Source organism: Drosophila pseudoobscura, chromosome 3 (assembly GCF_009870125.1).
Source record: "Drosophila pseudoobscura strain MV-25-SWS-2005 chromosome 3, UCI_Dpse_MV25, whole genome shotgun sequence".
Lineage (NCBI taxonomy): Eukaryota > Metazoa > Arthropoda > Insecta > Diptera > Drosophilidae > Drosophila > Drosophila pseudoobscura.
In genome coordinates, this window is record NC_046680.1 from 9,553,577 (window position 1) to 9,578,745 (window position 25,169).

General features: G+C 49.3%; 10 protein-coding genes across 12 annotated transcripts; 4 read left to right on the forward strand and 6 right to left on the reverse strand.

Moving 5' to 3' along the window:
- Window positions 1-20: 20 nt before the first annotated feature.
- TppII (Tripeptidyl-peptidase II) lies at window positions 21-6,382 on the reverse strand. 2 transcript variants are annotated; one of them, XM_015184084.2, is made up of 13 exons: window positions 5,675-6,381; window positions 4,862-5,085; window positions 4,445-4,781; window positions 3,822-4,371; window positions 3,715-3,765; window positions 3,020-3,574; window positions 2,833-2,954; window positions 2,621-2,777; window positions 2,360-2,565; window positions 2,017-2,292; window positions 951-1,952; window positions 568-892; window positions 21-505 (listed from the first exon to the last, which is right to left on the reverse strand). In XM_015184084.2, the coding sequence occupies exons 1-13, from the start codon at window positions 5,841-5,843 to the stop codon at window positions 133-135; spliced, it is 4,347 nt and encodes a 1,448-aa protein (XP_015039570.2). In that variant the 5' UTR covers window positions 5,844-6,381; the 3' UTR covers window positions 21-132. The 2 variants fall into 2 exon arrangements, with proteins under 2 accessions (XP_015039570.2, XP_001360674.2); XM_001360637.4 differs by lacking the exon at window positions 3,715-3,765 and having other exon boundaries at window positions 5,675-6,382.
- A 379-nt stretch (window positions 6,383-6,761) lies between these two features.
- On the forward strand, window positions 6,762-7,869 carry LOC4804054 (coiled-coil domain-containing protein 130 homolog). Its single transcript, XM_001360638.4, has one exon. It carries the CDS (start codon window positions 6,857-6,859, stop codon window positions 7,808-7,810), a length of 954 nt encoding a protein of 317 aa, XP_001360675.2. The 5' UTR covers window positions 6,762-6,856; the 3' UTR covers window positions 7,811-7,869.
- On the reverse strand, window positions 7,807-8,890 carry LOC4804055 (microtubule-associated protein RP/EB family member 2). Of its 2 annotated transcripts, XM_015184086.2 has the most exons (3): window positions 8,722-8,890; window positions 8,579-8,670; window positions 7,807-8,517 (listed from the first exon to the last, which is right to left on the reverse strand). In XM_015184086.2, the coding sequence occupies exons 2-3, from the start codon at window positions 8,655-8,657 to the stop codon at window positions 7,874-7,876; spliced, it is 723 nt and encodes a 240-aa protein (XP_015039572.1). In that variant the 5' UTR covers window positions 8,658-8,670; window positions 8,722-8,890; the 3' UTR covers window positions 7,807-7,873. The 2 variants fall into 2 exon arrangements, with proteins under 2 accessions (XP_015039572.1, XP_001360676.2); XM_001360639.4 differs by having other exon boundaries at window positions 8,579-8,878.
- Window positions 8,891-8,999: 109 nt separating this feature from the next.
- Jheh1 (Juvenile hormone epoxide hydrolase 1) lies at window positions 9,000-10,716 on the reverse strand. Its single transcript, XM_001360640.4, has 4 exons — window positions 10,440-10,716; window positions 10,190-10,389; window positions 9,913-10,123; window positions 9,000-9,852 (listed from the first exon to the last, which is right to left on the reverse strand). The coding sequence occupies exons 1-4, from the start codon at window positions 10,647-10,649 to the stop codon at window positions 9,049-9,051; spliced, it is 1,425 nt and encodes a 474-aa protein (XP_001360677.2). The 5' UTR covers window positions 10,650-10,716; the 3' UTR covers window positions 9,000-9,048.
- A 577-nt stretch (window positions 10,717-11,293) lies between these two features.
- Window positions 11,294-13,226, reverse strand: Jheh2 (Juvenile hormone epoxide hydrolase 2). Its single transcript, XM_001360642.4, has 4 exons — window positions 12,918-13,226; window positions 12,657-12,856; window positions 12,279-12,486; window positions 11,294-12,202 (listed from the first exon to the last, which is right to left on the reverse strand). Exons 1-4 carry the CDS (start codon window positions 13,116-13,118, stop codon window positions 11,420-11,422), a joined length of 1,392 nt encoding a protein of 463 aa, XP_001360679.3. The 5' UTR covers window positions 13,119-13,226; the 3' UTR covers window positions 11,294-11,419.
- Window positions 13,227-13,768: 542 nt separating this feature from the next.
- On the reverse strand, window positions 13,769-15,479 carry Jheh3 (Juvenile hormone epoxide hydrolase 3). Its single transcript, XM_001360641.4, has 3 exons — window positions 14,924-15,479; window positions 14,663-14,867; window positions 13,769-14,595 (listed from the first exon to the last, which is right to left on the reverse strand). The coding sequence occupies exons 1-3, from the start codon at window positions 15,322-15,324 to the stop codon at window positions 13,795-13,797; spliced, it is 1,407 nt and encodes a 468-aa protein (XP_001360678.2). The 5' UTR covers window positions 15,325-15,479; the 3' UTR covers window positions 13,769-13,794.
- A 1,051-nt stretch (window positions 15,480-16,530) lies between these two features.
- Window positions 16,531-16,953, forward strand: LOC6898349 (diptericin A-like). The gene has a single exon (XM_002138366.3). It carries the CDS (start codon window positions 16,573-16,575, stop codon window positions 16,879-16,881), a length of 309 nt encoding a protein of 102 aa, XP_002138402.2. The 5' UTR covers window positions 16,531-16,572; the 3' UTR covers window positions 16,882-16,953.
- Window positions 16,954-19,491: 2,538 nt separating this feature from the next.
- Window positions 19,492-19,916, forward strand: DptA (Diptericin A). The gene has a single exon (XM_001360643.4). It carries the CDS (start codon window positions 19,542-19,544, stop codon window positions 19,848-19,850), a length of 309 nt encoding a protein of 102 aa, XP_001360680.2. The 5' UTR covers window positions 19,492-19,541; the 3' UTR covers window positions 19,851-19,916.
- Window positions 19,917-20,841: 925 nt separating this feature from the next.
- Window positions 20,842-21,371, forward strand: DptB (Diptericin B). The gene is made up of 2 exons (XM_001360644.4): window positions 20,842-20,979; window positions 21,040-21,371. The coding sequence occupies exons 1-2, from the start codon at window positions 20,860-20,862 to the stop codon at window positions 21,292-21,294; spliced, it is 375 nt and encodes a 124-aa protein (XP_001360681.3). The 5' UTR covers window positions 20,842-20,859; the 3' UTR covers window positions 21,295-21,371.
- LOC26533439 (uncharacterized) lies at window positions 21,289-21,612 on the reverse strand. Its single transcript, XM_015184090.2, has 2 exons — window positions 21,491-21,612; window positions 21,289-21,432 (listed from the first exon to the last, which is right to left on the reverse strand). Exons 1-2 carry the CDS (start codon window positions 21,572-21,574, stop codon window positions 21,343-21,345), a joined length of 174 nt encoding a protein of 57 aa, XP_015039576.2. The 5' UTR covers window positions 21,575-21,612; the 3' UTR covers window positions 21,289-21,342.
- Window positions 21,613-25,169: the final 3,557 nt, after the last annotated feature.

Sequence of the window (25,169 nt, forward strand, 5' to 3'; positions counted from 1 at the left end):
AGGCACAGATTCAAAAAAGATACGTTACATTTGTGGTTTATTCATAGACATATTGGTTAATTTAGATATAAAACAAAATGGTAACCGCATTAGTGCGTTTGTGAACATGCTTCCTATTATTTGAGCAGAGTTTTAGAACAGACGGTATGTGCTTGGGAAAGAGGAGACAGTCATGCGTTTAATAACTGCTGTAATGTGCTCGTGCCCCAAGGCACTGTTGATGGCGGCCAGTTCGTCGTATTGCTCGCGTGTGCGCTTGTCTTCAATCAGCTTCACAATGTACTTGTACATGCGTCCGTAGTGGGCATGGGCGTAGGCATGCCACAATGCAAACTGTATTGCCTTCGAGTCGTTGGCGTCCACAAACTTGATAATATGCGTGTACACATCGTTTATATCGGCCAGGCGATCCTTGAGACTGTCATCTAGGACAGCCAACTTGGCAATGGCTATGCCCTTCTTGCTGAGGGCTTCGATGAGATTGTTTCGCTGCTTGTCCATGTTACTGAAAATTAAAGTTAGTTGTACAGTCAATCGATCAAATTGTATCAACTTTCATTCACATACGTCTTAATCTTGGCCGCATCGGGACGAGTGTCGTTCTTGAGCCCGTAGTAGGATAGCAATGCCTCTGCATCGGTTTCCACAATCACATTCTCGGCCAGCTTGATCACGCGTTCCAGGGCACTTCGCAGCTTCTTCTGTTCTTCATTCTGCTGGTCGGCATTCTCTCCCACAGGATTCTCGCTCTTTTGACCATTTGTAAAGGTCAGCGGAAAAGCAGACTTCAACTGAGCTGCCTCGATGTTCTGGATGAGCAGCAGATGTGCCTGTAAATGCTTGGGATGGGCTTCCACCACCTCGTTGTATATCTTCTCGGCCATCTCCGGTTCTGCAAGAAAAGGCATTTCAATAAGTCAATCAATAGATGGATATGGGTAATCTCTTACCACACTTGACAATGTGCGTGCACTGGAAGTCACGCAAAATCTCGCTATATTCATCCGAATTTGTTTTCCCCTTCTTGGGCGAGGCGGGACTGCCATTGCCCTCCGATGACGTGTCGGTCTGCGTGGCGACTCCATCGCCGGCGGCTGAATTGGCCGGATTGACGGACGTGGCTGCCGGCGGCGTGGCCGGAGCCTTTGGCTTGGTTGTATTGGCGCTGACGGCAGCGGGTGCTGCTGCTGCTACCGAGGCATTTGCAGAGCTGTTGCCGTTTCCAGATGAATTTGTCTTCTTCTCGGCAGGATTGAGGATATAAGTGAATGAATGTAGCGCCACACGACGGCCTGCCTCGTCCTTGGGGAAGACCAGGTTGCCGGACAGCCAGGCACACTGAGCCGGGAGATTGGCCTTGTTCAGACGCTCCTGGCTAATGGGGGCAATGTACACCACTCGCGTGGATCGCCGCACCACAGCGGCAGCCAGCTTGCGCCCTCCTACAATGCAATGATTGTAGTTCTCGTAGAAGTCGAGGTTGAGGATATTGACAAGCTTGAACGAGGCCACCAGATTGGCGTCCGAAATCTTTTCCAGCAGATCGCGTTTCTCGTGACGCACCTGCAGGCGAATTGTATATTCGCCCTTCTCTAGCTTTGTGAAGAAATTCTGCGAGTGTGCATCGCCGGTGGCCACCAAGGCCTTATTTCCATCGTACAGCATCCACATCTGGGATTCGAACTCCGACTCGTACAGCGAATCATTGAAAATAGGAGCATGGAGGGACACCTCCGCCGCCTTGGCCACATTCAGATTGTACACAAATAGGTTCTGGTATACCTGTCGACCCTCTGGTATGACATCACGGGTGGCGCTCAATGGCGAGATCTTTGCCTCAGTGGGCTTCAGCACAACGGCGGCAGTCTTCAGTTGCAGCTGTGGCAGGATATCCTCCGCCACCAGGGCCTCGATTTCCAGTTTGTGAATGCCTTTGCCAGCATGCATAACATCTGGAAAGGATTAGCGTGGATTAGTGGACCAAAGGAGCAGGACTCGCTATCGATGGCGACTCACATGCATTGGGATTGGAGGCTTCAACGCCACGGAATTCCAGGCTGTACTTCAAGTGACTCTGGCCATAGTTGGACCAATACTTGGCTATGCACAGCTCCAGAATCTTGCCAGCCTTTACCCTAAAGGTCGTGGTCGTTTCATGGTCCGAGCTGACGGAAATGATCTTCATGGTCTCGTTCTTTCGGCAGGACTGCTTTGGCAGCAACTGATTGGTGTGTAGGAAGAATTTTCCTGTGTCCTTGCCACGATTGGGATCGGTGATGCGCATGCGCAGCACTGTAAAAACACGAAAAAATTTCATTTTATACCGAAACTGAACAATAGAACGCTGCTGAGCTCTCACCTGCCCAGGTGGCACGGTCTGGGACCAAGATAAAGTCCCGCTGAATGGTATTGGGCTGGAACTCAACGCTGTTGTCCCCCTTGGAGGAGGCTGGCTCGAAGATTGGTGTGTTCAGATCAGACTCCAGGACATGGGGCTGCACCACAGTCACAGGGATCTCAAAGAGAGGGCCCTTGGTGACGCAGTCCGTGTCGTAGGCTCGAATCCTGAAACATAGATAGGTGTAAACAAAGGACAATTAGGGGGGGGAGGACTGCTTACACAGCGCTGTGTACGCCGGGAGGAAGTCCTGTGGGGTCGATGCGGACGACAATGGAGCGAGTGCCATAGCTGAGATCCAGAAAGGAGCCACACTGCGCCCAGGTCTGGGAGCTTATCAGATTCAAACGCACATTAAAGTTAAACTTATCCTTGGGATCTGTAAGGGGAAAACAGCTTAGTGAGTGCTTCTTGGATGCTGTTTGGATACTAACCCGTCTCCTTGTCGTTGAAGAAGACCGGCTCGATGTTGACATTGAAATCGATGAAATTACGGAGGACGCCTTGCCGTACGTGGATGCCCTTGGCCTGGTTGTTGCCCACGCGAACCGAGAACCTGAAATATTGCATACAAAACATTCTATACTCCAATCGGAGACACCCAATGGGGCTGGGACCCACCGCAACATATTATCCTTGGACTGACGATTCTCCACCAAATGCTCGAAGGCCTTCTCCACATTCAGCAGTCCGTGACCCTGGGCAAAGGGATCCACATAGCTCAGTTTGGTGGCAGTGACGCTCAGGGCACGCTTAATACTGTACGGCGAATACTCAATGTTTTGCTGCTTGAGTCCGGAGATAAGCAGGGCCACAGCACCGGCCACATGGGGTGCGGCCATGCTGGTGCCATTCATCAGCTGCGACTTGCTCATGGTGAACTGTGGTACGGACGCAATGGCCCCCCCGGGAGCACAGACCGTAACGCCCTGGCCGCCATCGATGCAGGGATCGCGCGAGGTCCATGTGTACACATTGCCGGGCAGCTTGTCCCGCATGGCATACTCTGCCTCCATCATTTGGGGCGAGACATAGGCACCCACGCCAATCAGGCTGGGCTGACTGATATCCGGCGGTGTGCCAACAGTGCTGAGCGCTGGTCCATGGTTGCCCGCGGAAGCTACCCAGACAACGCCATACTTGTTTACGATCTCGTTCATTAGGTCGCCAACGCGGCTGAAATAAATTAGGCAGAGAGGCAGAGATTAAATTTAATTGATATCACAGGAAAATGCTTGCTGTAGCGTGTTTATCTGATGTCAGATGTCGGAGAAAAAGAGGAATGGAGTGTAGATTGTGTGGGTTCTTGAACGTACCTCGAACACCCACTATTCTTCTTTACCTTTCGACGTTTATCACCAAACTCGCTAAAGAAACAGGCACTTTTGGGTTAGCTTCCATTAGGCCACTCAGACTAGCTTACCCGGAATTCGACCAGTTGGCATGCTCGCCATAGCTCATGTTGATCACGTCGATGCGTCTTCCCTCGCGGCACAGCTCCATTACCTTCGTCATGGCCCGAACCAGAGCGGTGCCAGTCTCCATGGACCCCAGGCGGCCATCTCCGATGGTCATGGACACGATTTTGGCATTCGGTGCTACGCCGTCAACGTCTCTGGAGCTGTGGTTGCCACTGGCTATCGACGAGACGTGCGTGCCATGGGGCGAGCACATGCCGACGATTTCCAGAACATCGCCCTCATCGTGGACGTTTACTGATATCGACAGGAAGTCATCTACGTTCTGCGTCTCGTGCGTCTTTGAGTACTCGCCAATGCGCAGGGCCCCATCCAGGTTGCCCTGCTCGGTGGTGTCAATGAGGGTTAGCCATCCGTTGGCCGTGGGAAAGAGGACACAGTCGTACGAGGTCTTAACGTCGTTGTAGACCTTCTCATAGCTATTGAGCATCTCCAGCTCAAAGTCTAGGTTCTCTTTGATGATTTTCTTGTCCCACGGCAGTTTGGGGGCTTCACCTGAAATAAGGATATGCATATGTATGTATTTAGCGACCCGATTTTCTCTGCAGTCGGCTTTTGGCTAACGTACCTGTATTTTGCGACTCGAATTCAGATATCTTGCGACTGGCGTTGGCCGTGGCAATCTTGTGGGGCTTATCCCAGTGCTTCAGCTTGGCCTGGGCTACAATGTTATCGCGCACCTTGGAGGGCACCAGATCACCGAAGCACTTGAGGCCCACGCGAACCGCCTTGTCAGTGTCAGTGTTCAGAGCCAGCAGCTCGGGACTGAGCGTCAATGTGGTGCCAGACAAACCCTTCAGGGTTCCATTTTCATCTGGTGTTACCTTCTTCTTCATATCTACGTCGCCGCATCCCGAGCAGTCGTAGCGCTCAATCACTTTAATCGTTTTGCCATCGACAAGCGTCTGAAGATATGCACACAAGTTCATCGAGCGAAATGTGAAATGGAAATCCATGACACCGCCAATTAAAAATGCCAACTCACCTCAAGTCCGGTAGCCCGAGGATCCACACCGGAATCAAATATGGCAATGGTTACATCTTTGCCGTCGTATTCGGGATACTTTTGCAGAAAATTTAGCACTCCTGTCTCCGCCTTGGGCACCAGGGCACCCGTAGGAAATGACTCGACAATTCCGCTTGTAGCCATACTCATATTTTCGAATTTATTGCTGTTCTCACCGTGTTCTCGAAACTGTCGCGTTGTTGCTGTTTTTATATACAACGATATAGCCGTATGATGAAAAATCCAACTTAGCCCACTTAAGCCCCCGTATATTTAAATAGTTCAACTACTTGAGGTAAATGTCTGGAAAATTGAAATACTCCCTTGGCTTATAATGGGTTAATCGTTCACCGACAAGGATTGGAAACCATATTGCTTAATTTTGATGTTCCGTTAAATATTATAAGCCCACATAATTTTATGAACCTATTTTGTAATCGACTGGCTTATTTTAAACACTTACTCTTATTGTATTTCTATATAGCTTTGAAAATGAAATTTAATATACCATTAATATACCATAAATAATGAGTGAGTGAAAGAACTTAACCCACGTAACCCCTTCTATTTAAACAGGGGAACAACTTGAGCAAACCGCGAAAAAGCACTGGTATATTTACGGTATATTTTTAAAATTAGTCGATATATTTCGGTAAATTTCTGAGGGTCCGACTATACATCTTATCAATAAATCTGCGGCCATACTGCCAGCATACTTTAAATTTAAAATAATAATTTGTGAACAAAATAACAAGACATCGTTTCTTGGCAAGATGTGTTTCGAAATCCTACCTGCCGAAGCTATCATCACCATGCTCCTTTCCGTGCCTATATACGCCAAGTGCGGCGTGCAGAAGCTGACGCTGGGCAATGTGAATTCGATCGCTGCCTTCTGTCCGAGCAATTCAAAATTCTTATATAATCGCAGTTTATTGTGCACAACACGGAATTTATTTAACATATTCTAAGTTCCGCTGCTGTAGAGCTTGTTGCCAATAGTTTAATGGTCACTTGAACACTTTTGCAATGATTTATAATGGTTTTTCCCGCAGGCCTTCCGTGGCAACATGGACCGAGCGTTTTCAGCCGTGTGATGTACCAACGCGATTTCCGACTGACGATTATCCGTATGTAATTGATATTTGTTGATAGGTGTTTTCGTATTCTCGGGCTTCCTCATGATTGTCGGTTAGCGATTTATTTTGTTTTAGTTTGTGCTTGTTAAACATGGAAAAATTATTCTTCTTTTCTTTCCCGTTCCGCACGTTCATTTATAGTTTCCAGAATCGATCCTCAATGCTGAGACACATTTGACTTTCTTGCTGGGTCTATATGCCATTTCCAGTTGAGAAGAAGGATCAAAAGTGCGAAAATTAATAAAACTAGAGGGCGGAAGGGAAAGTTGTAGAGATTTTCTGTAGCTTCCTTCACTCCATGGAAACTCTATTGCCATATATAGAAACGCAGCCATGCTCATTTGATGGTGTAATTGGGCTTAATTCCAGCTTGGTCCTCGTCCTCCAGCGTCACATCGCTTACAAATAATTTGAATTCTTAACTGTAACATTTGTAAACAAACACAAAACAGTACGGAGAGCATGCACATCTGGTCACACTCTTCGCTGAGTGAAAAATATGACAAATCATTTCGTGTTTTTTACCTGAGCTGCTCTAAAATACTTCAAGTTTCATCAGTATCCGATTGATATTTTAATTATGTAGTGCCAAGTGCCAAGATGTGCCAGTTCATAAATCATCATCATCATTCATGTCGCAAAGAAACTTTGTGGATTAGAAACATTTTTAAAAAATTTCCCCGCAGTTGACCTTAAAAAAATACCAGATGAGACGGGAAAAAAGCGAAATCGTCAGCGTTCACAAGTAGTTTTAACAGCTGTTGTTGTGCAGAGGTGAAAACAGCTGTTTACTGCTGAATCCAAGTTCAGCCAAGTTTTATTTACAAATTCGGACGAAATGGGCGAGCGCAAGGGACAAAATAAGTATTACCCGCCCGACTATGATCCAAAGAAGGGCGGACTCAATAAATTTCAGGGCACGCATGCCCTGCGGGAACGTGCCCGGAAGATCCACCTGGGCATCATTATCATCCGCTTTGAGATGCCCTACAATATCTGGTGCGACGGCTGCAAGAACCACATCGGGATGGGTGTGCGCTACAATGCGGAGAAGACCAAGGTGGGAATGTACTACACCACACCGATCTACAAGTTTCGCATGAAATGCCACTTGTGCGACAATCACTTCGAGATCCAAACGGATCCAGGCAATCTCGACTATACCATTCTCTCTGGGGCGCGACGGCAGGAGAACCGCTGGGATCCGCTGCAGAATGAGCAGGTTGTGCCGGAGACGAAGGAGGTGCAGAAGCGGCTCTTCGACGACGCCATGTACAAGCTGGAGCACCAGGCCAAGGATGCTAAAGCTGCCGCCGATGCCAAACCTGTGCTCCAGAAACTGTTCGAGCGCAACCAGAGCGTGTGGGACGACACCTACGAAGCCAACTGCCGCCTTCGGTCCGAGTTCCGGCATCAAAAGAAGGAGCTAAAGGGCCAGCAGGAACTGGATCGCCAGCTGCTGGCTAAGAGCAGTCTAGACGTTGCCCTTCTGCCGGAAACAGATCAGGACAGGCAAATGGCGGCCTTGATGAAGCTTCAAACCAAATCGGCCATTGAGCGGGAATCAGAGCAGCGTCTCGATCTACTCATGCAACCGGCATTGCCAGGAGCCACAGCGACAACCTTCGGCGGCCTGAAGCGGCAAAAGGTTCTCAACACACAGCTGCAGGTCCAGGATTTGGGCATCCGGCGCAAACAATCTGACCAGTCCGAAGAAGCTCCATCACCGCCTGCAAAGTCCTTGAGTCTGGTGGGCGACTACTCCTCCTCGGATAATGACTCCAACAGTTAATGCACAATATGTAGATTTAATAATACAAAATAAAATAAGAACAACAATGACATTATAAACACCTCAATACTCTCCATCAGCCTCCGGCTCGACCATTTCACTATTGGAGACGGCATTTCCATTGATTCCTTGAATTTCTGCAGAGGGCTGGCCATCCATGGTCTTATAAAGCACGGTATAGATGCGGCTGCAGAACTCCGCGTGATTGTTGCTGTTTGTCACGTCGTCCATCAGGCGTTCGATTTGGAGCAGCTTGTTGTAGCACTCGTCGCGTGTTACTATGGCACCGTCGATCTTGATGCTCAAGGTCTGCATCTCGCTCATCAGGTCCCTTGTGGTGAGATCTTCCTCTGCGCCCGTTCCGTTAGATGGTGGCGACACTGCTTTGGCTAGTTCCTTAGCGAAGCCGCGCGGCTTTATTGGTTTCGGAATGGGCGCATTGGCAGCCGATTTGATGTTCTCCAAGCCCGGAGCCTGCGAGTCGAAGAACTTCTTGAACCACTGCAGAAACTCAAAGTTGTCCTGGAAGCGGCCCTTGATCAAGCGATCGATGGGCACTGCTTTGTCCAGCTTGAGGCGGGTAAAGGCGCTCTGAAACAACTTGAGATTGTGGAGGCATTCGTGCTCCAGCTTTGCGCTCATCTTCACGCGCTTCAGGTTGATGCAGTTGGGGAAGATCAGCTCCATCATTTGGCAGTAGGCAACACCTAAGAGAAGAGCATTGGCCCTAAGTAAGAACATCGCCAGCGTGCGCACGCAGTATCTTACCTGAGCTCAGCTCTTCGATCTTTTTGAAGTGGCCCTGCACCATGGTATTGACCCATTGCAGCATGTCATGGCGCGACATGTTCTCTCCGTTGCTGCTGGTTAGGGCTACGGTCAATTTAAGGTCACTCATTGTGCGATATTACCGTTTATGTCCACTGAAAGATTTTTTGGGCTAGACCGCTTGAGTTTCAAACGGAAAATTGACTGCTGATTGATTTTCGGAAAGTCAAACTTATGTATGTGGAGCGAGGCCTGCCTACTCTACACGTAAATTTGTTCAGTTTTCCTTTGCTCTACTATCGTTTGTTTCCTTTGTCCTTACTTTCTGCCGCCACTTTTCGATTGTCCGACCATTTCCAATGCTTCCATTCCAGGATGTAGAGACGTGCAGGGATATGATATTCGTGCTATCGATCGGAGCTATCGATATCAGCAGAGCGGGCCTTTTTATTTAACTTAAAAAAATAAAACTACAGTGGCTTAATATTAAACTTCTGTTCAACCTTCTTGACGAACTCTAGGAAATCCTTGTGCAGCACTTTGGGCACCTCGAGGGCAGCAAAGTGTCCGCCCTGTTTGTGATACGTGCTGTGTATCAGGTTCGGGAACTTATCCTTCAGCTGAATATCCAGGAAATGCATGATATCGCTCTTGAAGCGGGCACACCCAGTTGGTACCGGGGTGGGGACGCGCTCCAGCAGCAGTCCACGCTGCTCCTTGCTGTAGGCCTCGGCGTACAGGCGCTGCGAGGTGGTGATTGAGTTGGTCAGATAGTAGATCATCACGTTGTCCAGCAGGGCGTCCATCGTGTAGCGCTTCGTGATGCCGCCATCGGCCAGGGACCGGTAGCTGGGATTGGTCCACGTGGAGAACTTTTCCAGAATATAGGCGGCCAGGCCGACTGGGTTATCGGTGAGGGCTGCGCCAACGGTGTCCGGCTTGGTGGCCTGCAAGTGGAAGTAACCGCTCTCCTCAATCAGATAGCTCAGCTGGCGCGACTTTGGGAAGAATAGGTCCTCGAAGCCACTGGGCACAAAGAGACTGGGCCATAGCCCGGCCAGCGCACCCATTACATGGGACTTGGGGCTCATGCTGGTGCACATATTGGAGTGATAGCCGAGGACCTTCTCCGGGTAGAGGGTGGCCATGTGGCTGCCAATGATGCTGCCCCAATCGCCGCCCTGAATGAAGTACTTATCGTACCCCAGGCGTGCCATAAGGTTGCTCATTATCACGGCCACTTGGGCAGGTCCAAGCCCCTTACGTGACGTGCCCTGTGGGGGGAACAGTGAGATAGTTACATGGAGATTATTATGGTTTTAATATAAACCTACCTGGGACCAGCCATAGCCTGGCAAACTGGGCACAATCACGTCGAAGATGTACTTGTTGTTCTTATCCAGATTGGACTGATGGAGCAGGTGAATCAGATCGTAGAACTCGCGGACCGATCCCGGCCAGCCGTGCAGCAGGAGCACCGGATAGTGCTGCTTGCCCACCTTGTTCTCGTCGTAGACCATCAGGTGGAGGAAGTGCATGCGTAGCCTGAAATTGTCAATCAACACTATCATTCGACTCGCTCTGGTGGCTGATAAGAGCTTATCGCCTCACCCCTGAATATCGGTGGTGAAGTGATTGAATTGCCAAAGGAAGACTTCACGTTCGCGCCAACGCGGCAGGTAATCGTCTCTCCAGTACTCCACCACTTCCTTAAGATAGTCCGTGTTGAATCCGTACTCAAAGGCCACACCCTCCAGTGGGGGAGTGAGGCGCAGAGTGCGATTCAAGCGAGTAAACAAATCCGTGACGGTCTACGGAAGGCACGGTCAGAATGTACTTCATACTTTTCTTAGAAGCTTACCTTCTCCGGATAGCTGAGCCGATTGCCAATCACCTCCGAGCTGTTGGCCAGATAGGCTGCATAGTCCTTGGGCTGGGCCTCATCGCCCCACCATTCCTGCGGATCCAGTTTCGGGGCAGGCAAATCTGCCCAGAGCTGGCTGACATTCTTATAGATTAGGCCGCCGCCAATGGCCAACACCAGCACCAGAATTTTCAGTGTGACGGACATAACGAAGCGATTACCTTATACCGCCAGAGTTCAACTCACAATGACCGGTCCCGCCGTCGCCCAATCGGACTATAGCAAATGGCATGCTGACTATCAATTCTCCTAGACTGCAGCTCTGTCCCAGAAATGAGTATTATTGTGGTGGGCGCAGCTCTCGAACATTTAACTCATGATGATAAGCATTTTTGTTTGACAAACTAATGCCCTACGCCGGCCCCGAAGAGTTGATCAGTTAAGGCATATCGTGGGGTGTACTTTGGATCTACTTGAAACTCTGTAGGGGCTCTCCGGATCGTTAAAGTCTGGGGCGTGTTTTTGGGCGAGAGTGATCATGGAGAGGGTCGTCGTTAAATGATATATTTTGCGACGCAGCTGAAACGTAGACGTACCCCCAGTCCCACAGGTAGCCTAAGCTTCTGCTCTCTTATTAGGAACTGGCTTGGGGGTATTTCGATGTGAAAAAAGCTTTGATAGAGGGTATACAATGCGCAACCGTTGCTAAGGTATTCTGATCTCCACATATTATGTAAGAGTTGTCTGAGCTCTGATAAATATATATGTACATATATGTATTCGTAGGGACTCTTGTAGTATGCGTAGCTCTTCAACTTTCGGTTTTCACATAAGATAAGACCAGTGTTATCATATAGTTTGGGTTTATTTTAATTTTCAAAACAGATATCGCCATTCTTAATAGCGGTGAATGCGATTGTTTAAACAGAGAGAAACATAAGCGTATTTATTGCATTCCAAGCGAATACGAAATTCGATTAGAGATCGGCTTTCTGCACAAAGGCCGTGAAGTCTGCGTACAGCTGCTCCGGTAGCTCGAAGGCCGGAAAATGTCCGCCGTCCTCGAAATAGGTGCTGTGCACCAGATTGGGGAATTTGTTGGCCAGAATGGCATCGGGGGTGTGTGCGATTTCATGGGCGAATCGAGTGCATCCAGTCTTGGCCGTAATGGGCACCGAGTCGACAGCCAGGGAAGATTGTGCCTTGTTCATCGACTCGGAGTACAGGCGCATGGAGGTGGTGATCGAGTTGGTCACATAGTAGATCATGACGTTGTCCAGGAGCTGGTCGTAGGTAAAGCGCTTGGTAAGGCCGCCATCTGGTAGTGCCATGAACGCGGGATTCGTCCACGTGGAGAACTTTTCCAGGATGTAGGAGGCCAGCCCAATAGGGTTATCGATCAGAGCATTGCCCACAGTGTCCGGCTTGGTGGCCTGGATGTGGGCATAGCCCATCTCCTCCATGATGGTCTTGAAGAGGCCACCAGCGCCCCTGTAGAAATGCGCGAACTGGCCGTCGACGAACCAGCTGGGAAAGACAAAGGACAGGACCAGCTTCAGGTTGCCCATGGGACTGTTGTTGCCGCACATGTTCGAGTGATAGCCGAGCACATTCTCCGGGAAAAGCCCGGCCACATTGGAGCCTATCAGCGAGCCCCAGTCACCGCCCTGGACGAGAAACTTCTCAAAGCCCAGACGCAGCATCAGATTACGCATCACCACTGCCACTTGGGCCACTCCAAAGCCAGTCTTTGAAGATCCCTAATAGCAGAAGGAGGAGAAGCAGTCATGTTACTGATGGGATGTCCCGTGAAAAGCGTTTTCATCTTAGACCTACCTGAGACCATCCATAGCCCGGCAGGCTGGGCGCAATCACCTCGAAGACGTAGTCGCTCTTGTCGCTCGGCGTGGTCAGCAGGGGAATGAAATCGTAGAATTCGCGAACGGTGCCCGGCCAGCCGTGCATCAAGAGCAGGGGCAGCACCTTCTTGCCCTGCTTTCCGGCCTCCTTGCTCGGCTTGGCATGAATAAAGTGAATTTTCAATCTGCAAAAAGGTGCAACAGGGGTTAGCAGGAGGTTACCAATGTCAATTGTTAATGCGTTCCAAATGGCAAACTAAATATGCATGAACCGAGAACTCGTTTTCATTCGTTAGAACTCTCAATACGAAGAATGAGGTGAATGAGCTGAGCAGCTGCGCCTTCATCTACTCACCCCTGTATCTCGGTTTGGAAGTGATCCAGTTTCTTCAGATACTGCTCGCGCTCGCTCCAGTTGGTCAGATAGGTATCTCGCCAGTATTTCACCACCTGGCGCAGCTCATTCGCATTGAATCCGTACTCAAAGCCCACACCCTCCAGCGGTTCCTGCAGCTTCAGAGGACGACTCAGTTGGCTCTTCAGATCGGCTATTACCTGGGGAACAAAGCATCATCATCAGATCACTTAGAAGTACAACAGATGAATTGTCCCTTACCTCTGGATTGACGGTGATGTCATACGGCAAGATGGCCTTGTTCTCCTTGTAGATCTGCTTGCCTAGCTTTGGTCCCCAGTAGGCATTGTTGTCGAGGTCGGGCCGCTTGCCGGGCGCCGCCAGATCGCGGTAGTTCTTGTAGCCAACGGCGACCAGCAGAGCCAGGCCTCCGATCAAAAATCGGACAAATACATTCGACATGATGCGCAATTTTTGTATACTATTTAACTTTATTTCAATTGCAGCCGATCGGCTCGAAATACCAGACAGAATTAATTTTGGTTTGCCAAACTCACAGCGCACGAAAGCTTTCGCCGGCGCGCTTTTGGCTTCTGTTTTAAGCTTTGCAATCACAGCTGCACACTGCGAAGCGAGCATGACGAGGCGATATTGTTCCAAAAGCTTTGGATCTCAATTGAGCGCTGGCGATTCATGCTTAGAATGTTAATGGATATCTCTATGAAATATAAATGTGTTCTACATGATGACGATCTAGCAGTTGAATTATCAATTGGCACTGTGTGCCGGCCCTACCCGTTTGTCCATGGGTGGACTATGATCACCAACAATTTGAATTATCAACAGTGAAAAGCTCTCGTTCCAGACAACGAAACGATACACCCGTACAAAAGGCGATCACAGCTGTTTTTGATATCAGCTTTTACGAGCATTGCCAACAAATTGTTTATTTTTGTTTGATCGTAAATATTTTGTGGAATTCGGTGCATAAGAACTTCGCTTAGGATCGAACCAATTGAAGTAATGATTCTGATGGAATTCCATGATCAATTAAGAGAACGTTTCTCCGAGAAACAAACCCGTACACCCCTTCCAAAATTAATCTCCATATCTTTGCTAATCATACAAAAAAACTACTTTATTTTGGCTTCTCACCGTGGAGACCGATCTTGCCAACGAAGGCGGTGAAATCCTGGTACAGCATGGCAGGCATCTCCATGGCGGCAAAGTGGCTGCCCTGCTGGAAGTACATGGAGTGCTTCAGGTTGGGGAACTTGTCGCGCAGCTGCCAGTCCGTGACGGAGGGCAGATCGTAGCGGAAACGGGAGCAGCCCATGGGCACGGGCGTGGGCACTCGGTCCAGCTGCAGATCGCGGTACGCCTTGGACACGTTCTCCGCGTAGAAACGGACCGAAGTGGTGATCGAGTTGGTCAGGTAATAGACCATCAGGTTGTCCAGCACCGGCTCGAGGCCAAAGACGGTGACGATGGCCCCAAAGTCCTGCTGCATGCCGGGATTGGTGCAGTACTGGAACTTCTCGAGGATGTAGGCGGCCAGGCCTACCGGGCTGGTGGCGAGGGCAGCACCAATGGTGTCCGGCTTGGTGGCCTGGATGTGGAAGTAGCCGCTCTCCCGCAGCAGGTCCGCGTACTTGTCCCACACGGGGAAGTGGTGGTCGTAGAAGAAGCGCGAGGGAATAATCTTTTCCGAGAAGTAGGTGCCATAGATTCCCTTGAGGATGGCCAATGGCGAGTTGAGGACGCACATGTTGGAGTGATAGCCGATCACGTTCTCCGGATAGAGGGTGGCCAGGTTGCTGCCGATGATGCTGCCCCAGTCGCCGCCCTGAATGAAGAACTTCTTGTGGCCCAGACGCAGCATCAGGTTCCTCATCACGGTGGCCATTTCGGCGGCATTGAATCCGGGACGAGTGGCAGCCTACGCACGGGTATAGAACAAAGCATCAGCAAGGGTATATCGCTGGTTGGGAGCAAAAGGAGCTTACATCAGACCATCCGTAGCCCACCAGGGAGGGAGCCACCACCTCGAAGGCATAGTCCGTCACGTTCTGGTCGTTGGTCAGCATGGGAATAATGTCGTAGAACTCACGCACCGATCCCGGCCAGCCGTGCAGCAGCAGCAGAGGATAGACATGCTTCTTGGCGGCTGCCTCCGCGCTAGCCTTCTCGCGAATAAAGTGAATATTCAGGCTGCACAGAATGAAAAATCAAATTAAAGTACAACGCAGAACAAGCGACATACGAACCCCTGGATCTCGGTGGTGTACTGCTTGAATTTGTTGAACAGCTCCTGGCGCTCATCCCATTTGGTCAGATACTTGTCGCGCCAGTACTCAACAAACTGGTCCAAGGCATAGGAGTTGAAACCGTACTCGAACGAGATGCCGTCGAGTGGCTCGGCGAGCCGCAGGGTGCGATTCAGCTGCTGGCGCAGATCCTCGATCTCCGCCTGTGGCACGTCCAGACGGAACTCGTAGATCTTCTTGTCGGGCACATAGCTTTTGGCCTCGCCGGGACCCCAGTACGTGCTGTCGCTGAACTCCGGCTTCGGTAGCGGACGTGTCAGCTCCGAAAACACCAAGTAGCCGTAGCCGACAAAGGCTCCGAACACGGCCACAATCACCCCGAACACTATCAGGCACTTCATTTCTGCCCACTGCCGCAATTAGCTCTTGGCTTGAATTCAAATGAGCTTCGAGCACCTCACAGATAACGACCTAAATCCACGTCGTAGCTGGCACAACCGCACTCCCAGAGAGTCGATATTGAACTGACTAGCGGAGACCCGGCTCCATTCCTCGTCGATGTCCAAAGCTCTATCAAAACGTAATGTCTCTCTCCTTATACTATAAACTAATAATAAATTTGATAAAGCCAGGTACAGTGGGACTAGGTTCGACCTTTCTCCCTGATCTTTGATCTCCGAGCTCTGCGGCTATTGACTGTTTACACTTTTACTCAGCTAAGTGAGTGGCTGGCCTTAGGCCACATGTCAATAGGCGAAGTCTCAGATATTATTAGTTGCATACACTTATTCTAAGAGATTAATTCTCTTGCTCCTTCAGTCGGTTTAATATACAACCCATCATTGTATCGTGAATCGTTTCGGATATATCTTCTTGTTAGGATGTATTTCAGAATACTCGTAAGGTAGCCTTTTAATAGCTCCACACCAAGGTGCGATTGGGGTTCGTCTTCCACTTGCACACGTCTGCACCTTGAATGGGCCATTGATTTGACTGCGAGATACGCTGACCCACACACTTGCAGATACATAGTACGTGTATCTGTGGGAGAATCGGGAGTAGTCTCAGCTACTTATAAGCAAGTCATATCTTATCTGGGAGCCCACCTATTTATTGGTAAGCGCTGTGCCGGCAAATGATCATAAATCTCAGCCCTGCTGCCGCCGCTGATGTGGCCGTTGCGGGTAGAGCGAAAACTGAATGAATTCGTGTGTCCGGCCGATCAGTGGGCCACGTGGATACTACTCGTTTCAATAATTGGTAGGTACTCGAGACAGCCCTCTTATGGCAGATACTCGTAGACATTTGGATTACTTTTCCGATGTACTTTCTTCATTCTCTTAAATTAGGAGCGAAATTATCCGAAGGATTAGTAGTTTCCATTTCCGTTTTTTCATATGCGATGCGAATGCATATATGGAATCTCAATGGGATCTCCCTTGCTTTTATTTGTAGAGTCTGATAAAGAGTCTGCTAATCGTTGAGGCAAATAAAATGAGCGAAATCCCCGTTGGGGGATGCACACGTCAGATATCAGTGGGATGACCTGCGGATGACCCACCCGTGGGGCAGGGACCACAATCCGGACTATATAAAGGAGCAGTGGGCCGGCAGAGAAGGTATCAGTTAACGAAGCCACTCCAATCAAGATGCAGTCTACAATCGTCCTCGCTCTGCTCTGCTGCATTGTCGGTGCTGTGGTGGCATATCCGGCCGAAGACATGACGATGCCCTCGACGCCATCTCCTCGCTATCCCCTCAACTTGCAGGGCGGCGGCGGGGCCCAGGAGCGCGAGGGATTCAACTTTGGAGTGCGTGGCAGCGAGAACGTGTGGAGGAGCGACAACGGGCGGCACGAGATCGACGTGAACGGCGGATATGCCCAGCGTCTGGGCGGACAGTGGGGCAACTCGGAGCCGAGCTACAGCTTTGGCACCAACTACCGCTACAGATGGTAGACATCTCCCTCTCCTCCACCTTTGTATTACCGAACTATTTCTAAAATATTAAAAATATATGTCCATCCATAACTTTTGTTCTTGGCCTTTCTGGCTCTGACGTGGCGCTATGCCCATACTTTATTGCTGGGGCGATCCTAGACCCTTCTTGGGGGAGGACTTTCCATGTCATCAGTCGCACTGAGGGTCAAGCACGTTGGTCGAAGCCGCGCATTATGTGTAATTACTGAAGCTGGGTCAATGGACTCTCAGTGGATGGTTGGGTGAGCCAGTGGGATGGCTGGGTGAGTCAGCGGCTGGCGGGTGCTTGAGGGTGACTGGAACTTGTCGGGTGACATGCACTTGTCATATCAAACGAAAGACGCGAGCCTGCTTTAATTTGTGTAAAATTGTAAGGCGAAACAATTATGTTGTCGACATGCAACTGCCGCAGGCGGGGGCAAAGTGGGGCACAGATCCTCAAAAGTGCCGCCAAACATGCAAGCCCGTTAGAGACTGGAAACACACCACTGGAGGAGGCGTGGCTGGTGGCAGAAACAATTTGATGATGTGAAACGTAATTCGAGCAAAATTAACGCAATTACCATGCCGCAGTCAAAGGACTCGATTCCCATAGCCGATGCACTGCAGCGGAAAAGTTTCCTCGCGTGCCAGGGCCAAATCGCATTGATAGTGCTTAGGCAGAGGCACAGGGCGGTGGCGGCGGCGGCGGCGGCGGCGGAGACGGCACTTGGAAGCGTGTCAAAGCTGCCACCTCCTCGATTCCTGCTCGAGGCATAGCCCTGATTCCAGGGACTCAATCGGCGGCCATTAATGCGAGCACAGTTCCTGGCTAATTCCCATTTCATTGAGTGCCTAGGACTGGAATTGGAACTCAGGAACGGCGACTGGGGGCTGGGGGTTGATCCAGTTACTGGTAGGGGCATGGCAACCTCACCTTGATTGCGGGCTGGCTTTTAATGGTCGCAATTATTTTTTCATTCAACTGACACGCACTTGTCGTAAAAGTCCATTGAACTGTGGCAAAATTGATTTCCATTTTCTGCCTCTAAACGATTTAAAGAGTTTTCCAGGGCAAAGTTCTACAAGTTTCTAGGAAGATTTTTTACTTCAATCTGAATGATCCAAGGTATTCGTCACTCTATTCCGTCAAGGATCTGCCAGCCAAAAGGAGGTATACCCGTCGTTTACCGACCATTTCGAGGGTCTTAACGAAGCCTTTTCGCCAGACAACCTTTCCTCTCAAATTCGGGATTGACAGGAAATTGAACTTCGAATTGGCTGCCACAGGTACGCCTTTTTTCCCCAGTTACGAGTAAATATTGCCAGGGGTGCTGGCATGCCGCCACTTTGCTGGGATTCCTGTCAATGACCGAAATAAAACAGCTGCAAGCCAGACAGATCTACAAATGCTGTTTGCGGTTTACAGGACGGATCATCTATCATATCATCTAACGACAGAAGATGGATTGTAGCTGTGATACCCCACAGAAAATGGATGGCAGCTATGATACTCCAGCCATCTTGTTCGAATTTTAAAAGACCACATCTACAATTTTATCCAATAAAAAATGAAAGTAAATAAAGTACTGTTATTGCACTATTTTTTACTACCATTTAAAAAAGAAATTGTAATTGTTATGATTATTTTATTCTCGCTAAAAGTATGCTACGAAATTCTGCAACGACTCGACGCGACCCAAAAAGCGTTGCATACGTTTGCGCGGAGCCATAAATGCTTTGCATCGTTGGACAAAATGTCAGTGTGCTGTGTGTTATATGTTTTGTTTGGCACCCAAGAATGCATCTCTAGTAATGATCCGACAGGCCCGGCCACTCTCCCTGGGCATCGTCCCAGACGGGAAACTCGATTTTGCCCGGCGGTCCCTCGCCCGACTGTCCAAAGGTCAGCAGATGATGGTCATCCGACTGGCAGATGACGTGTCCCAGCTGCAAAAGGATACAGTTCATACGGATATCTGTTGCTGTGGTCTCGACTTACCCAACCGACCAATAAAATGGTCAATGCTCGCAGGAATATCGATTGTATCCACATATTGTACGGTCCCTCTCTGTCACTGTCACTGACTCTCGCGGTGGCTGTTGAGCAACTGTTTTCCTGTTGACGTTGACGACGCTACACTTTTAATCAATTGAAAAAATACGAACAATTTATATTTTCACTCGTATTTACATTTGTCGCAGTGACTATCTGATTCTGCCGCTTGCCAGAGAGCGAAAAATTCGAATGAATAATGATGACAGATAGAGCACAGAGTACTGTGTTTGTTCCATCTAGTGGTTTTAAAGATGGGATCTTGAAATGGTTTATATGTAGATTAATTGTTAAATACTATATTCAATTATGAGGGAAATTATTCGAAGGATTAGTGGTTTCCATTGCAGTTTTTTTTAAAGGATTCCGAATGAAAATATGGAATCTCAATGGGATATCCCTTCACTTTCTTGTAGAGTATATAGACTCTGCTAATCGTTGAGGCAAATAAAATGCGCGAAATCCCCGCTGGGGGATGCACACGGCAGATATCGGTGGGTTGACCTGCCGTCCCCCCTGTGGGGCAGGGACCACAATCCGGACTATATAAAGGAGCAGTGGGCCGGCAGAGAAGGTATCAGTTAACGAAGCCACTCCAATCAAGATGCAGTCTACAATCGTCCTCGCTCTGCTCTGCTGCATTGTCGGTGCTGTGGTGGCATATCCGGCCGAAGACATGACGATGCCCTCGACGCCATCTCCTCGCTATCCCCTCAACTTGCAGGGCGGCGGCGGGGCCCAGGAGCGCGAAGGATTCAACTTTGGACTGCGTGGCAGCGAGAACGTGTGGAGGAGCGACAACGGGCGGCACGAGATCGACGTGAACGGCGGATATTCCCAGCGTTTGGGCGGACAGTGGGGCAACTCGGAGCCGAGCTACAACGTTGGCACCAACTACCGCTACAGATGGTAGACCGACCACCTTTGTATTGCCCTAGTACCTTTGAATTATTAAAAAATATACATACATACATCGAAACATATACGAGTTCTTTATCTGAAACTGGGGTTTATGGCATATAAGTCCTTGGCGATGTTCGTCTACCCCGGAACATGCGGCCAGAGACAGGGTTTGGGTCGCAGACGGAGATGATCTTGCAGTTTGGCTAATTGTGGATACATCTTTTTGGGCAATTCTGGTGGGTAATAACCAATTAAGCGATGCCAAAGACGATGACAGGCGTCTTAATGAAACCTGCCAAGACAAAATGTTTTTGGCTAATTGGATTTATTGCATAAACTGTCAAGAGAACCTTCAATGGAAATTCATCATGCCACAAGCCCAAAACTCTAGAGAATATTACGCCATCCCCAACGAAAGCGAAGCAGATTCATTTTTCTTTGACAAATGATTCATGATGAGGCTTGTTCTAAGCTCTCTTTTAATTCTTAGCCATGTTTGGGGATTACCAAAAGCTTTTCACATCATTAATCGGAAGCCGAGTCGACCTTGGCCCATGATAAATCGATGGGGGAAGTATGTATTTGTCTAGTTCGGATTGGTTTGGTAGGAAATCCTCTTAGGGTAAGCGGAGAGGCTGCCATTGGAACAGAGCTTTCAGTATCTGAATAGTTGAAGCTATACTCTATCCATGATATGCCTAGTACGTGCTGTCCGTTCATCAGAAGGTTCAGAAAATATACCTTAAGATTTATTCATAGCATGAATAATTGTGTACCTCTTTTATTGTTGCTGTTCTGGGATTCACTTTTCCGCCTAGAGAGATAGATCATATTTCTTATCAATCAGCGGTCGGCTGGCAGATGCGGGGGATCTACTTGTGAACCACTGAACCAGGTTGTTCTGCCTCTCCGATGGGATTCCCTGATGGGGGGAATCAATTGATAAGACCCAGATCCGAGGTATAAAAGAAGGCAGCTTGTCTCTGTCCAGCATTCAGTTCTCCAAGAGAAGCCAAGATATGGAATTCAGTTCAAGCCTCCTGCTGTTGAGCCTGGCCTGTGCCTGCGCCTGCCTCTGTGCCCCCGCCGCTGCCTATCCGGCAGATGAACAGCATTTGGTCTATGTGGAGCCCTCGGAGGTAAGCAATCCAGAGAAAGAACTGCAGAAGTATAGCATCTAATGGTCCTGAATTCGATAGTTTTTCCCCGATTTCCTTGATGTGGAGGTGGACCATCCGCGAGTGCGTCGCCAGTTGCAGCTTCAGGGAGGCGGCGGCGGCAGCCCTCGCCAGGGCTTCGACCTCAGCCTGAACGGCCGTGCCCCCGTGTGGCAGAGCCCGAACGGCCGACACTCCTTCGATGCCACGGGCCACTACGGCCAGCACTTGGGCGGACCCTACGGCAACAGTCGTCCCCAGTGGGGAGCCGGAGGACAGTACACGTTTAGATTCTAACGAATTTGATAGATCAATCCATCGAAATTTATTTTATTTAATTACAATTCACATTAAAAACGATTCATCTAAAAAGAGCTCCTGCTTTTCGGTCGGCGGGTACTCAAAGATGGTGGGATCTGGCTGGGGTGTCGGCCACTGAGAAATGGGGATACAAAACAGACATTAAAGAGCAGCCTTCTGGCAATGAGCTCACCTCCTGGCTGTCTCGCACAATGGAGCGGCCTTGGATCAGGCCAATCAAATACAGAATAAGCCAGAGAATCATTGGGGCGAACATTTCTCAGAGAGATGCTGAACTCAACTGAAACTGCGCCCTGACATTGATTGCTACTTACTCTCTGTCTCTGTCTCGGTTTGCCTGTGTTTAGGTTCTCCCCCCCCAGCTGATAAGGCCCTGATAAGGCCCTGTTCGGTTGCTCGGATGTGTGTCAAGAGCTCACAGAGCAGACCCGACCAGGTCGAGCCATGCCAAAGCCAAAGCCAAAGCCAAACCCAGTTGAACTGTATTAAATATGTTGAACGTGCAACTGGCAGCCAAAATTTGGCACGTTTTCTGTTGAAATCGAATGAAACCAAACCGAAAAGCGGCACAAAGATGAACAAAAAAAACAAAAGAGGAAAAACAAATTTAAATGTTAGAAGCAGCACAACAATGAAGGTCAGGCTATGATGACTTTTTCTCCACCATCCCCCCCACCCAGCAACAAATAGCACTGCTCTGCCTTTGCCTTTGCCTTGGAGCTTGGTCTTTTGCTGGCCAATTTTCCTGGTTATACTTACACTCCGGCCAGTGGTGTACCGAATATACGGAGAGATGTGCTGTTTCATGGGACTTGGCTGCTGCGCTTTTCTCTTTTGTTTCTCCGCTTTCCATGTCATTTTCATATGGAGAGTGCACCGATTCTGTGAAAGAGCTATTTTCCAAATCAATGCACAAATTGTCAAAAGTCAAAGCGAGAGAGTTTCCTTTGTTTTTCTTTTATCGCAGTGGAGGGAAATTGTGTGCGGCTGGTGTATGGCTGGGTGGATGGGTGGGTGTGTGGATTTATTTTCCAAATTGCACATGTGGCAGTCAACTCATTTGTCAAGTGGCAAATCAGTTTAGGCCAGAGACAGCAACAGCAACAGCGACGACAGAGAGTGAAACAGGGAACCAGGGAACTAGGGAACCAGAGTTAGAGCCAAACGATAAAATCAGCTTTGCATTTTCCCCCTGCGGCCAAAAGTTGACGGTGAAGTTTTCCTGTCTGGCTCTGATCGTGACGATCGACGGCATTTCCCACGCAAACTTGCCTTTGGGGCCCCGCTCCGAGGACGGAGGACAGAGGACGGAGGACCGAGGACCGGGGAACGACTCTCAAGATTGCCGCAAGTTAAATTGTTTGACACACTCAACACTCAGAGTCTTGTCTTCGATTGTATCGGGCACCGCCGAACAAACATGCCTGAGATTTATGCTCTCCATAATAGAAGTTTCTAATGAGGTTTTGGGCCACAAGGAAAGATGGGGGCGGGAGGAGAGAGGGAGACCCCATCTAATGGCTTTTTAATGAAGCCCCAGAGAAGTGGGACATTTTGTCAGCTTAAAGTGAGGCTAAGTAACTCAAGTTAAGAGTATTAATTATGACTGACTGGCCGGCAAAAGCAGAGAACTCAGAGAGAGAGAGAGAGAGAGAGTGGAAGCTGTAAAGAAATGGCCAAAATGAAAAGTGCAAAAGTTAGCAGGTGCCAGACTGCAGACAGCAGAGAGCAGACTTTTGGCTTTTCGCATTTGCATTTGACATTTGGGCAAGATGCGCTTAGCTGCAACTGCAACTGCAACATCCCGCGCCGCCACTCTGCCGCCGCCGCCTCCACTCCCTATAGACAAAGCGGGATCGCGGCATTTTGGCCTGCCTACTGCATTTGGCCAAAATGTCTATAGTTCAATTGCTGATATTTTGGCCAGACACACGACGAAACACGTGACCTATGGAGTGGAGCAGCCGCGGCAGCAGGAGGACCGCCGGAGATGGCAGTGTGACACGAAACACGGCTAGAGAATGGTTTTGGGGAACACCAAAGGAAAGGAAGGCCACCCTTAAGGACTGAAATAGATACCAATGCCAGAAGGAATCATATATCAATATGGAATGGAGCCCCAGATGGGGCTAGAGAATCTGTAGAAAGACGAATTAAGGACCATTACAATGGTCCGTGCGCCATCACGCACACATCGCTGCGGACGAACAATTGTTTAATAAATTGTTGCACTTTGATTTAAAACAAATCGACATCAAATGCTGGAAAAATCATTCAACAGAGAGTACGACGGGGAGTACTTATTCTTTTACTTCCTAATGAAGGTTGCCGGGCAGCAGGCTGTTGTGGCAGAGACTGTTGGCCGTTGTCATGCAAATTGGCCTCACGTTTTGCACATTAAGAGACCGTCAATTGTTCCAACAAAGCCAGCAAATGCAATGATTGAGTTCTTGGCACCTGGCCAGGTCTCCGCCAGCCACACCAGGCCCCCTTCTCGCCCACCCAGAGAACCCGCATGCGAGTGCATGAGGAGTGCTTTTGGCTAATTGGAGTCCAGGTCCGGGCTGCCCAACGGGCGGGAATGATGCCTCAACTTCATCTCGATCTTAACAGTAAAAATGAAGACAAAAATATTTACCGTAACGCATTGAGAGAACAAGAACAAAAGTGGAGTTGCAAGCTGCAAGCTGTAAGCTGCAATTGCCGGTTGCAGCATCAGCAGTTGCTATCAGTATCAATAGTAATTTGAAGCCGCTTTTCGGGGGAGGAGGCTGGCTGCCGCATGATGGTGTCGTAGGTCAGGCAGCAGCAGCAGCAGCAGCAACGGGAGAAACGGCAGCTACGATTGCGGCAGTTTAAGCCAACTGCAATTTGTGGCCTAGGACATGGCATCGATGCAGCAGGCTACCCAGCTCCAGCTCCAGCTTCGGTCTCCACTGCAACTGCAACTGCAACTGCAGCAACAACAACAGCATTGTAATGACGATTTGTAGCCAATTATTTCAAATATTGTATTGAAATTGTATGCCAGTGTGTGTGTTCGTATCTGTGTGTGTGGTTATCTTTCGATTGGCATCTGGTCGTAGTCCGGGCTCAGGTCCAGGGACTGCAGCACTGTCTCTGCCACTAAGCCTCACGTACACCCGTCCGAGTGTGTCACAAGTTGCCACAAGTGGACTTCTGGTACCCTCCCCTCCCCCTCCCGGCAGCTCTGCTGCATGGCATTCTGACATTGTCCAGAGTCTTGGCTAAGGTCATAGTCTCTCTTCGATTCCCATAACCTGACGCATCTTTGTCATGAGTCTGATTAATCACCGCAGCCCCAACGGGTCACGTCAACTTTCAACCAGCCATCCACAGCACGCGCTGACTGACCTTTGTTGCAACAGCAGCAGAGGCAAGTCTCTGACATTCATACGTTAATTTTAGCTTGTTGCATCAGTCAGTGGTTGGCTGGTTGTGTTGCATGTGTCATTGTCTTGGGTCTACACTAATCAACAAAGCGATGATGAAACCACAACCTGTTTGGGGGAGAACCTTTTGGGGGATTTCTCATCAACAAAGTGCTCTTCAAATGTGCATCAATCAAAAGGAGCTCTTGGAGTGGTTAAGAGAGAAATCTCTCCGTAAATTGGCTGCTGATAAAAGGAGTCTAGGGCAATGGCAAGCAGGCCCACCCAGGCAGGTGCCTCTATCAGTACCATATTTCGAAATCCATATACCATCGCAGTTGCGATGTCTAGTGTGGATTGTTAATCATGCATTTGAAATTCAGCAGCACGATCGACAAGAACAACAGCCAGCAGCCAACAAAGAGGCCCAAGAATGCAACGGCAATTGTCTGGTCTTGG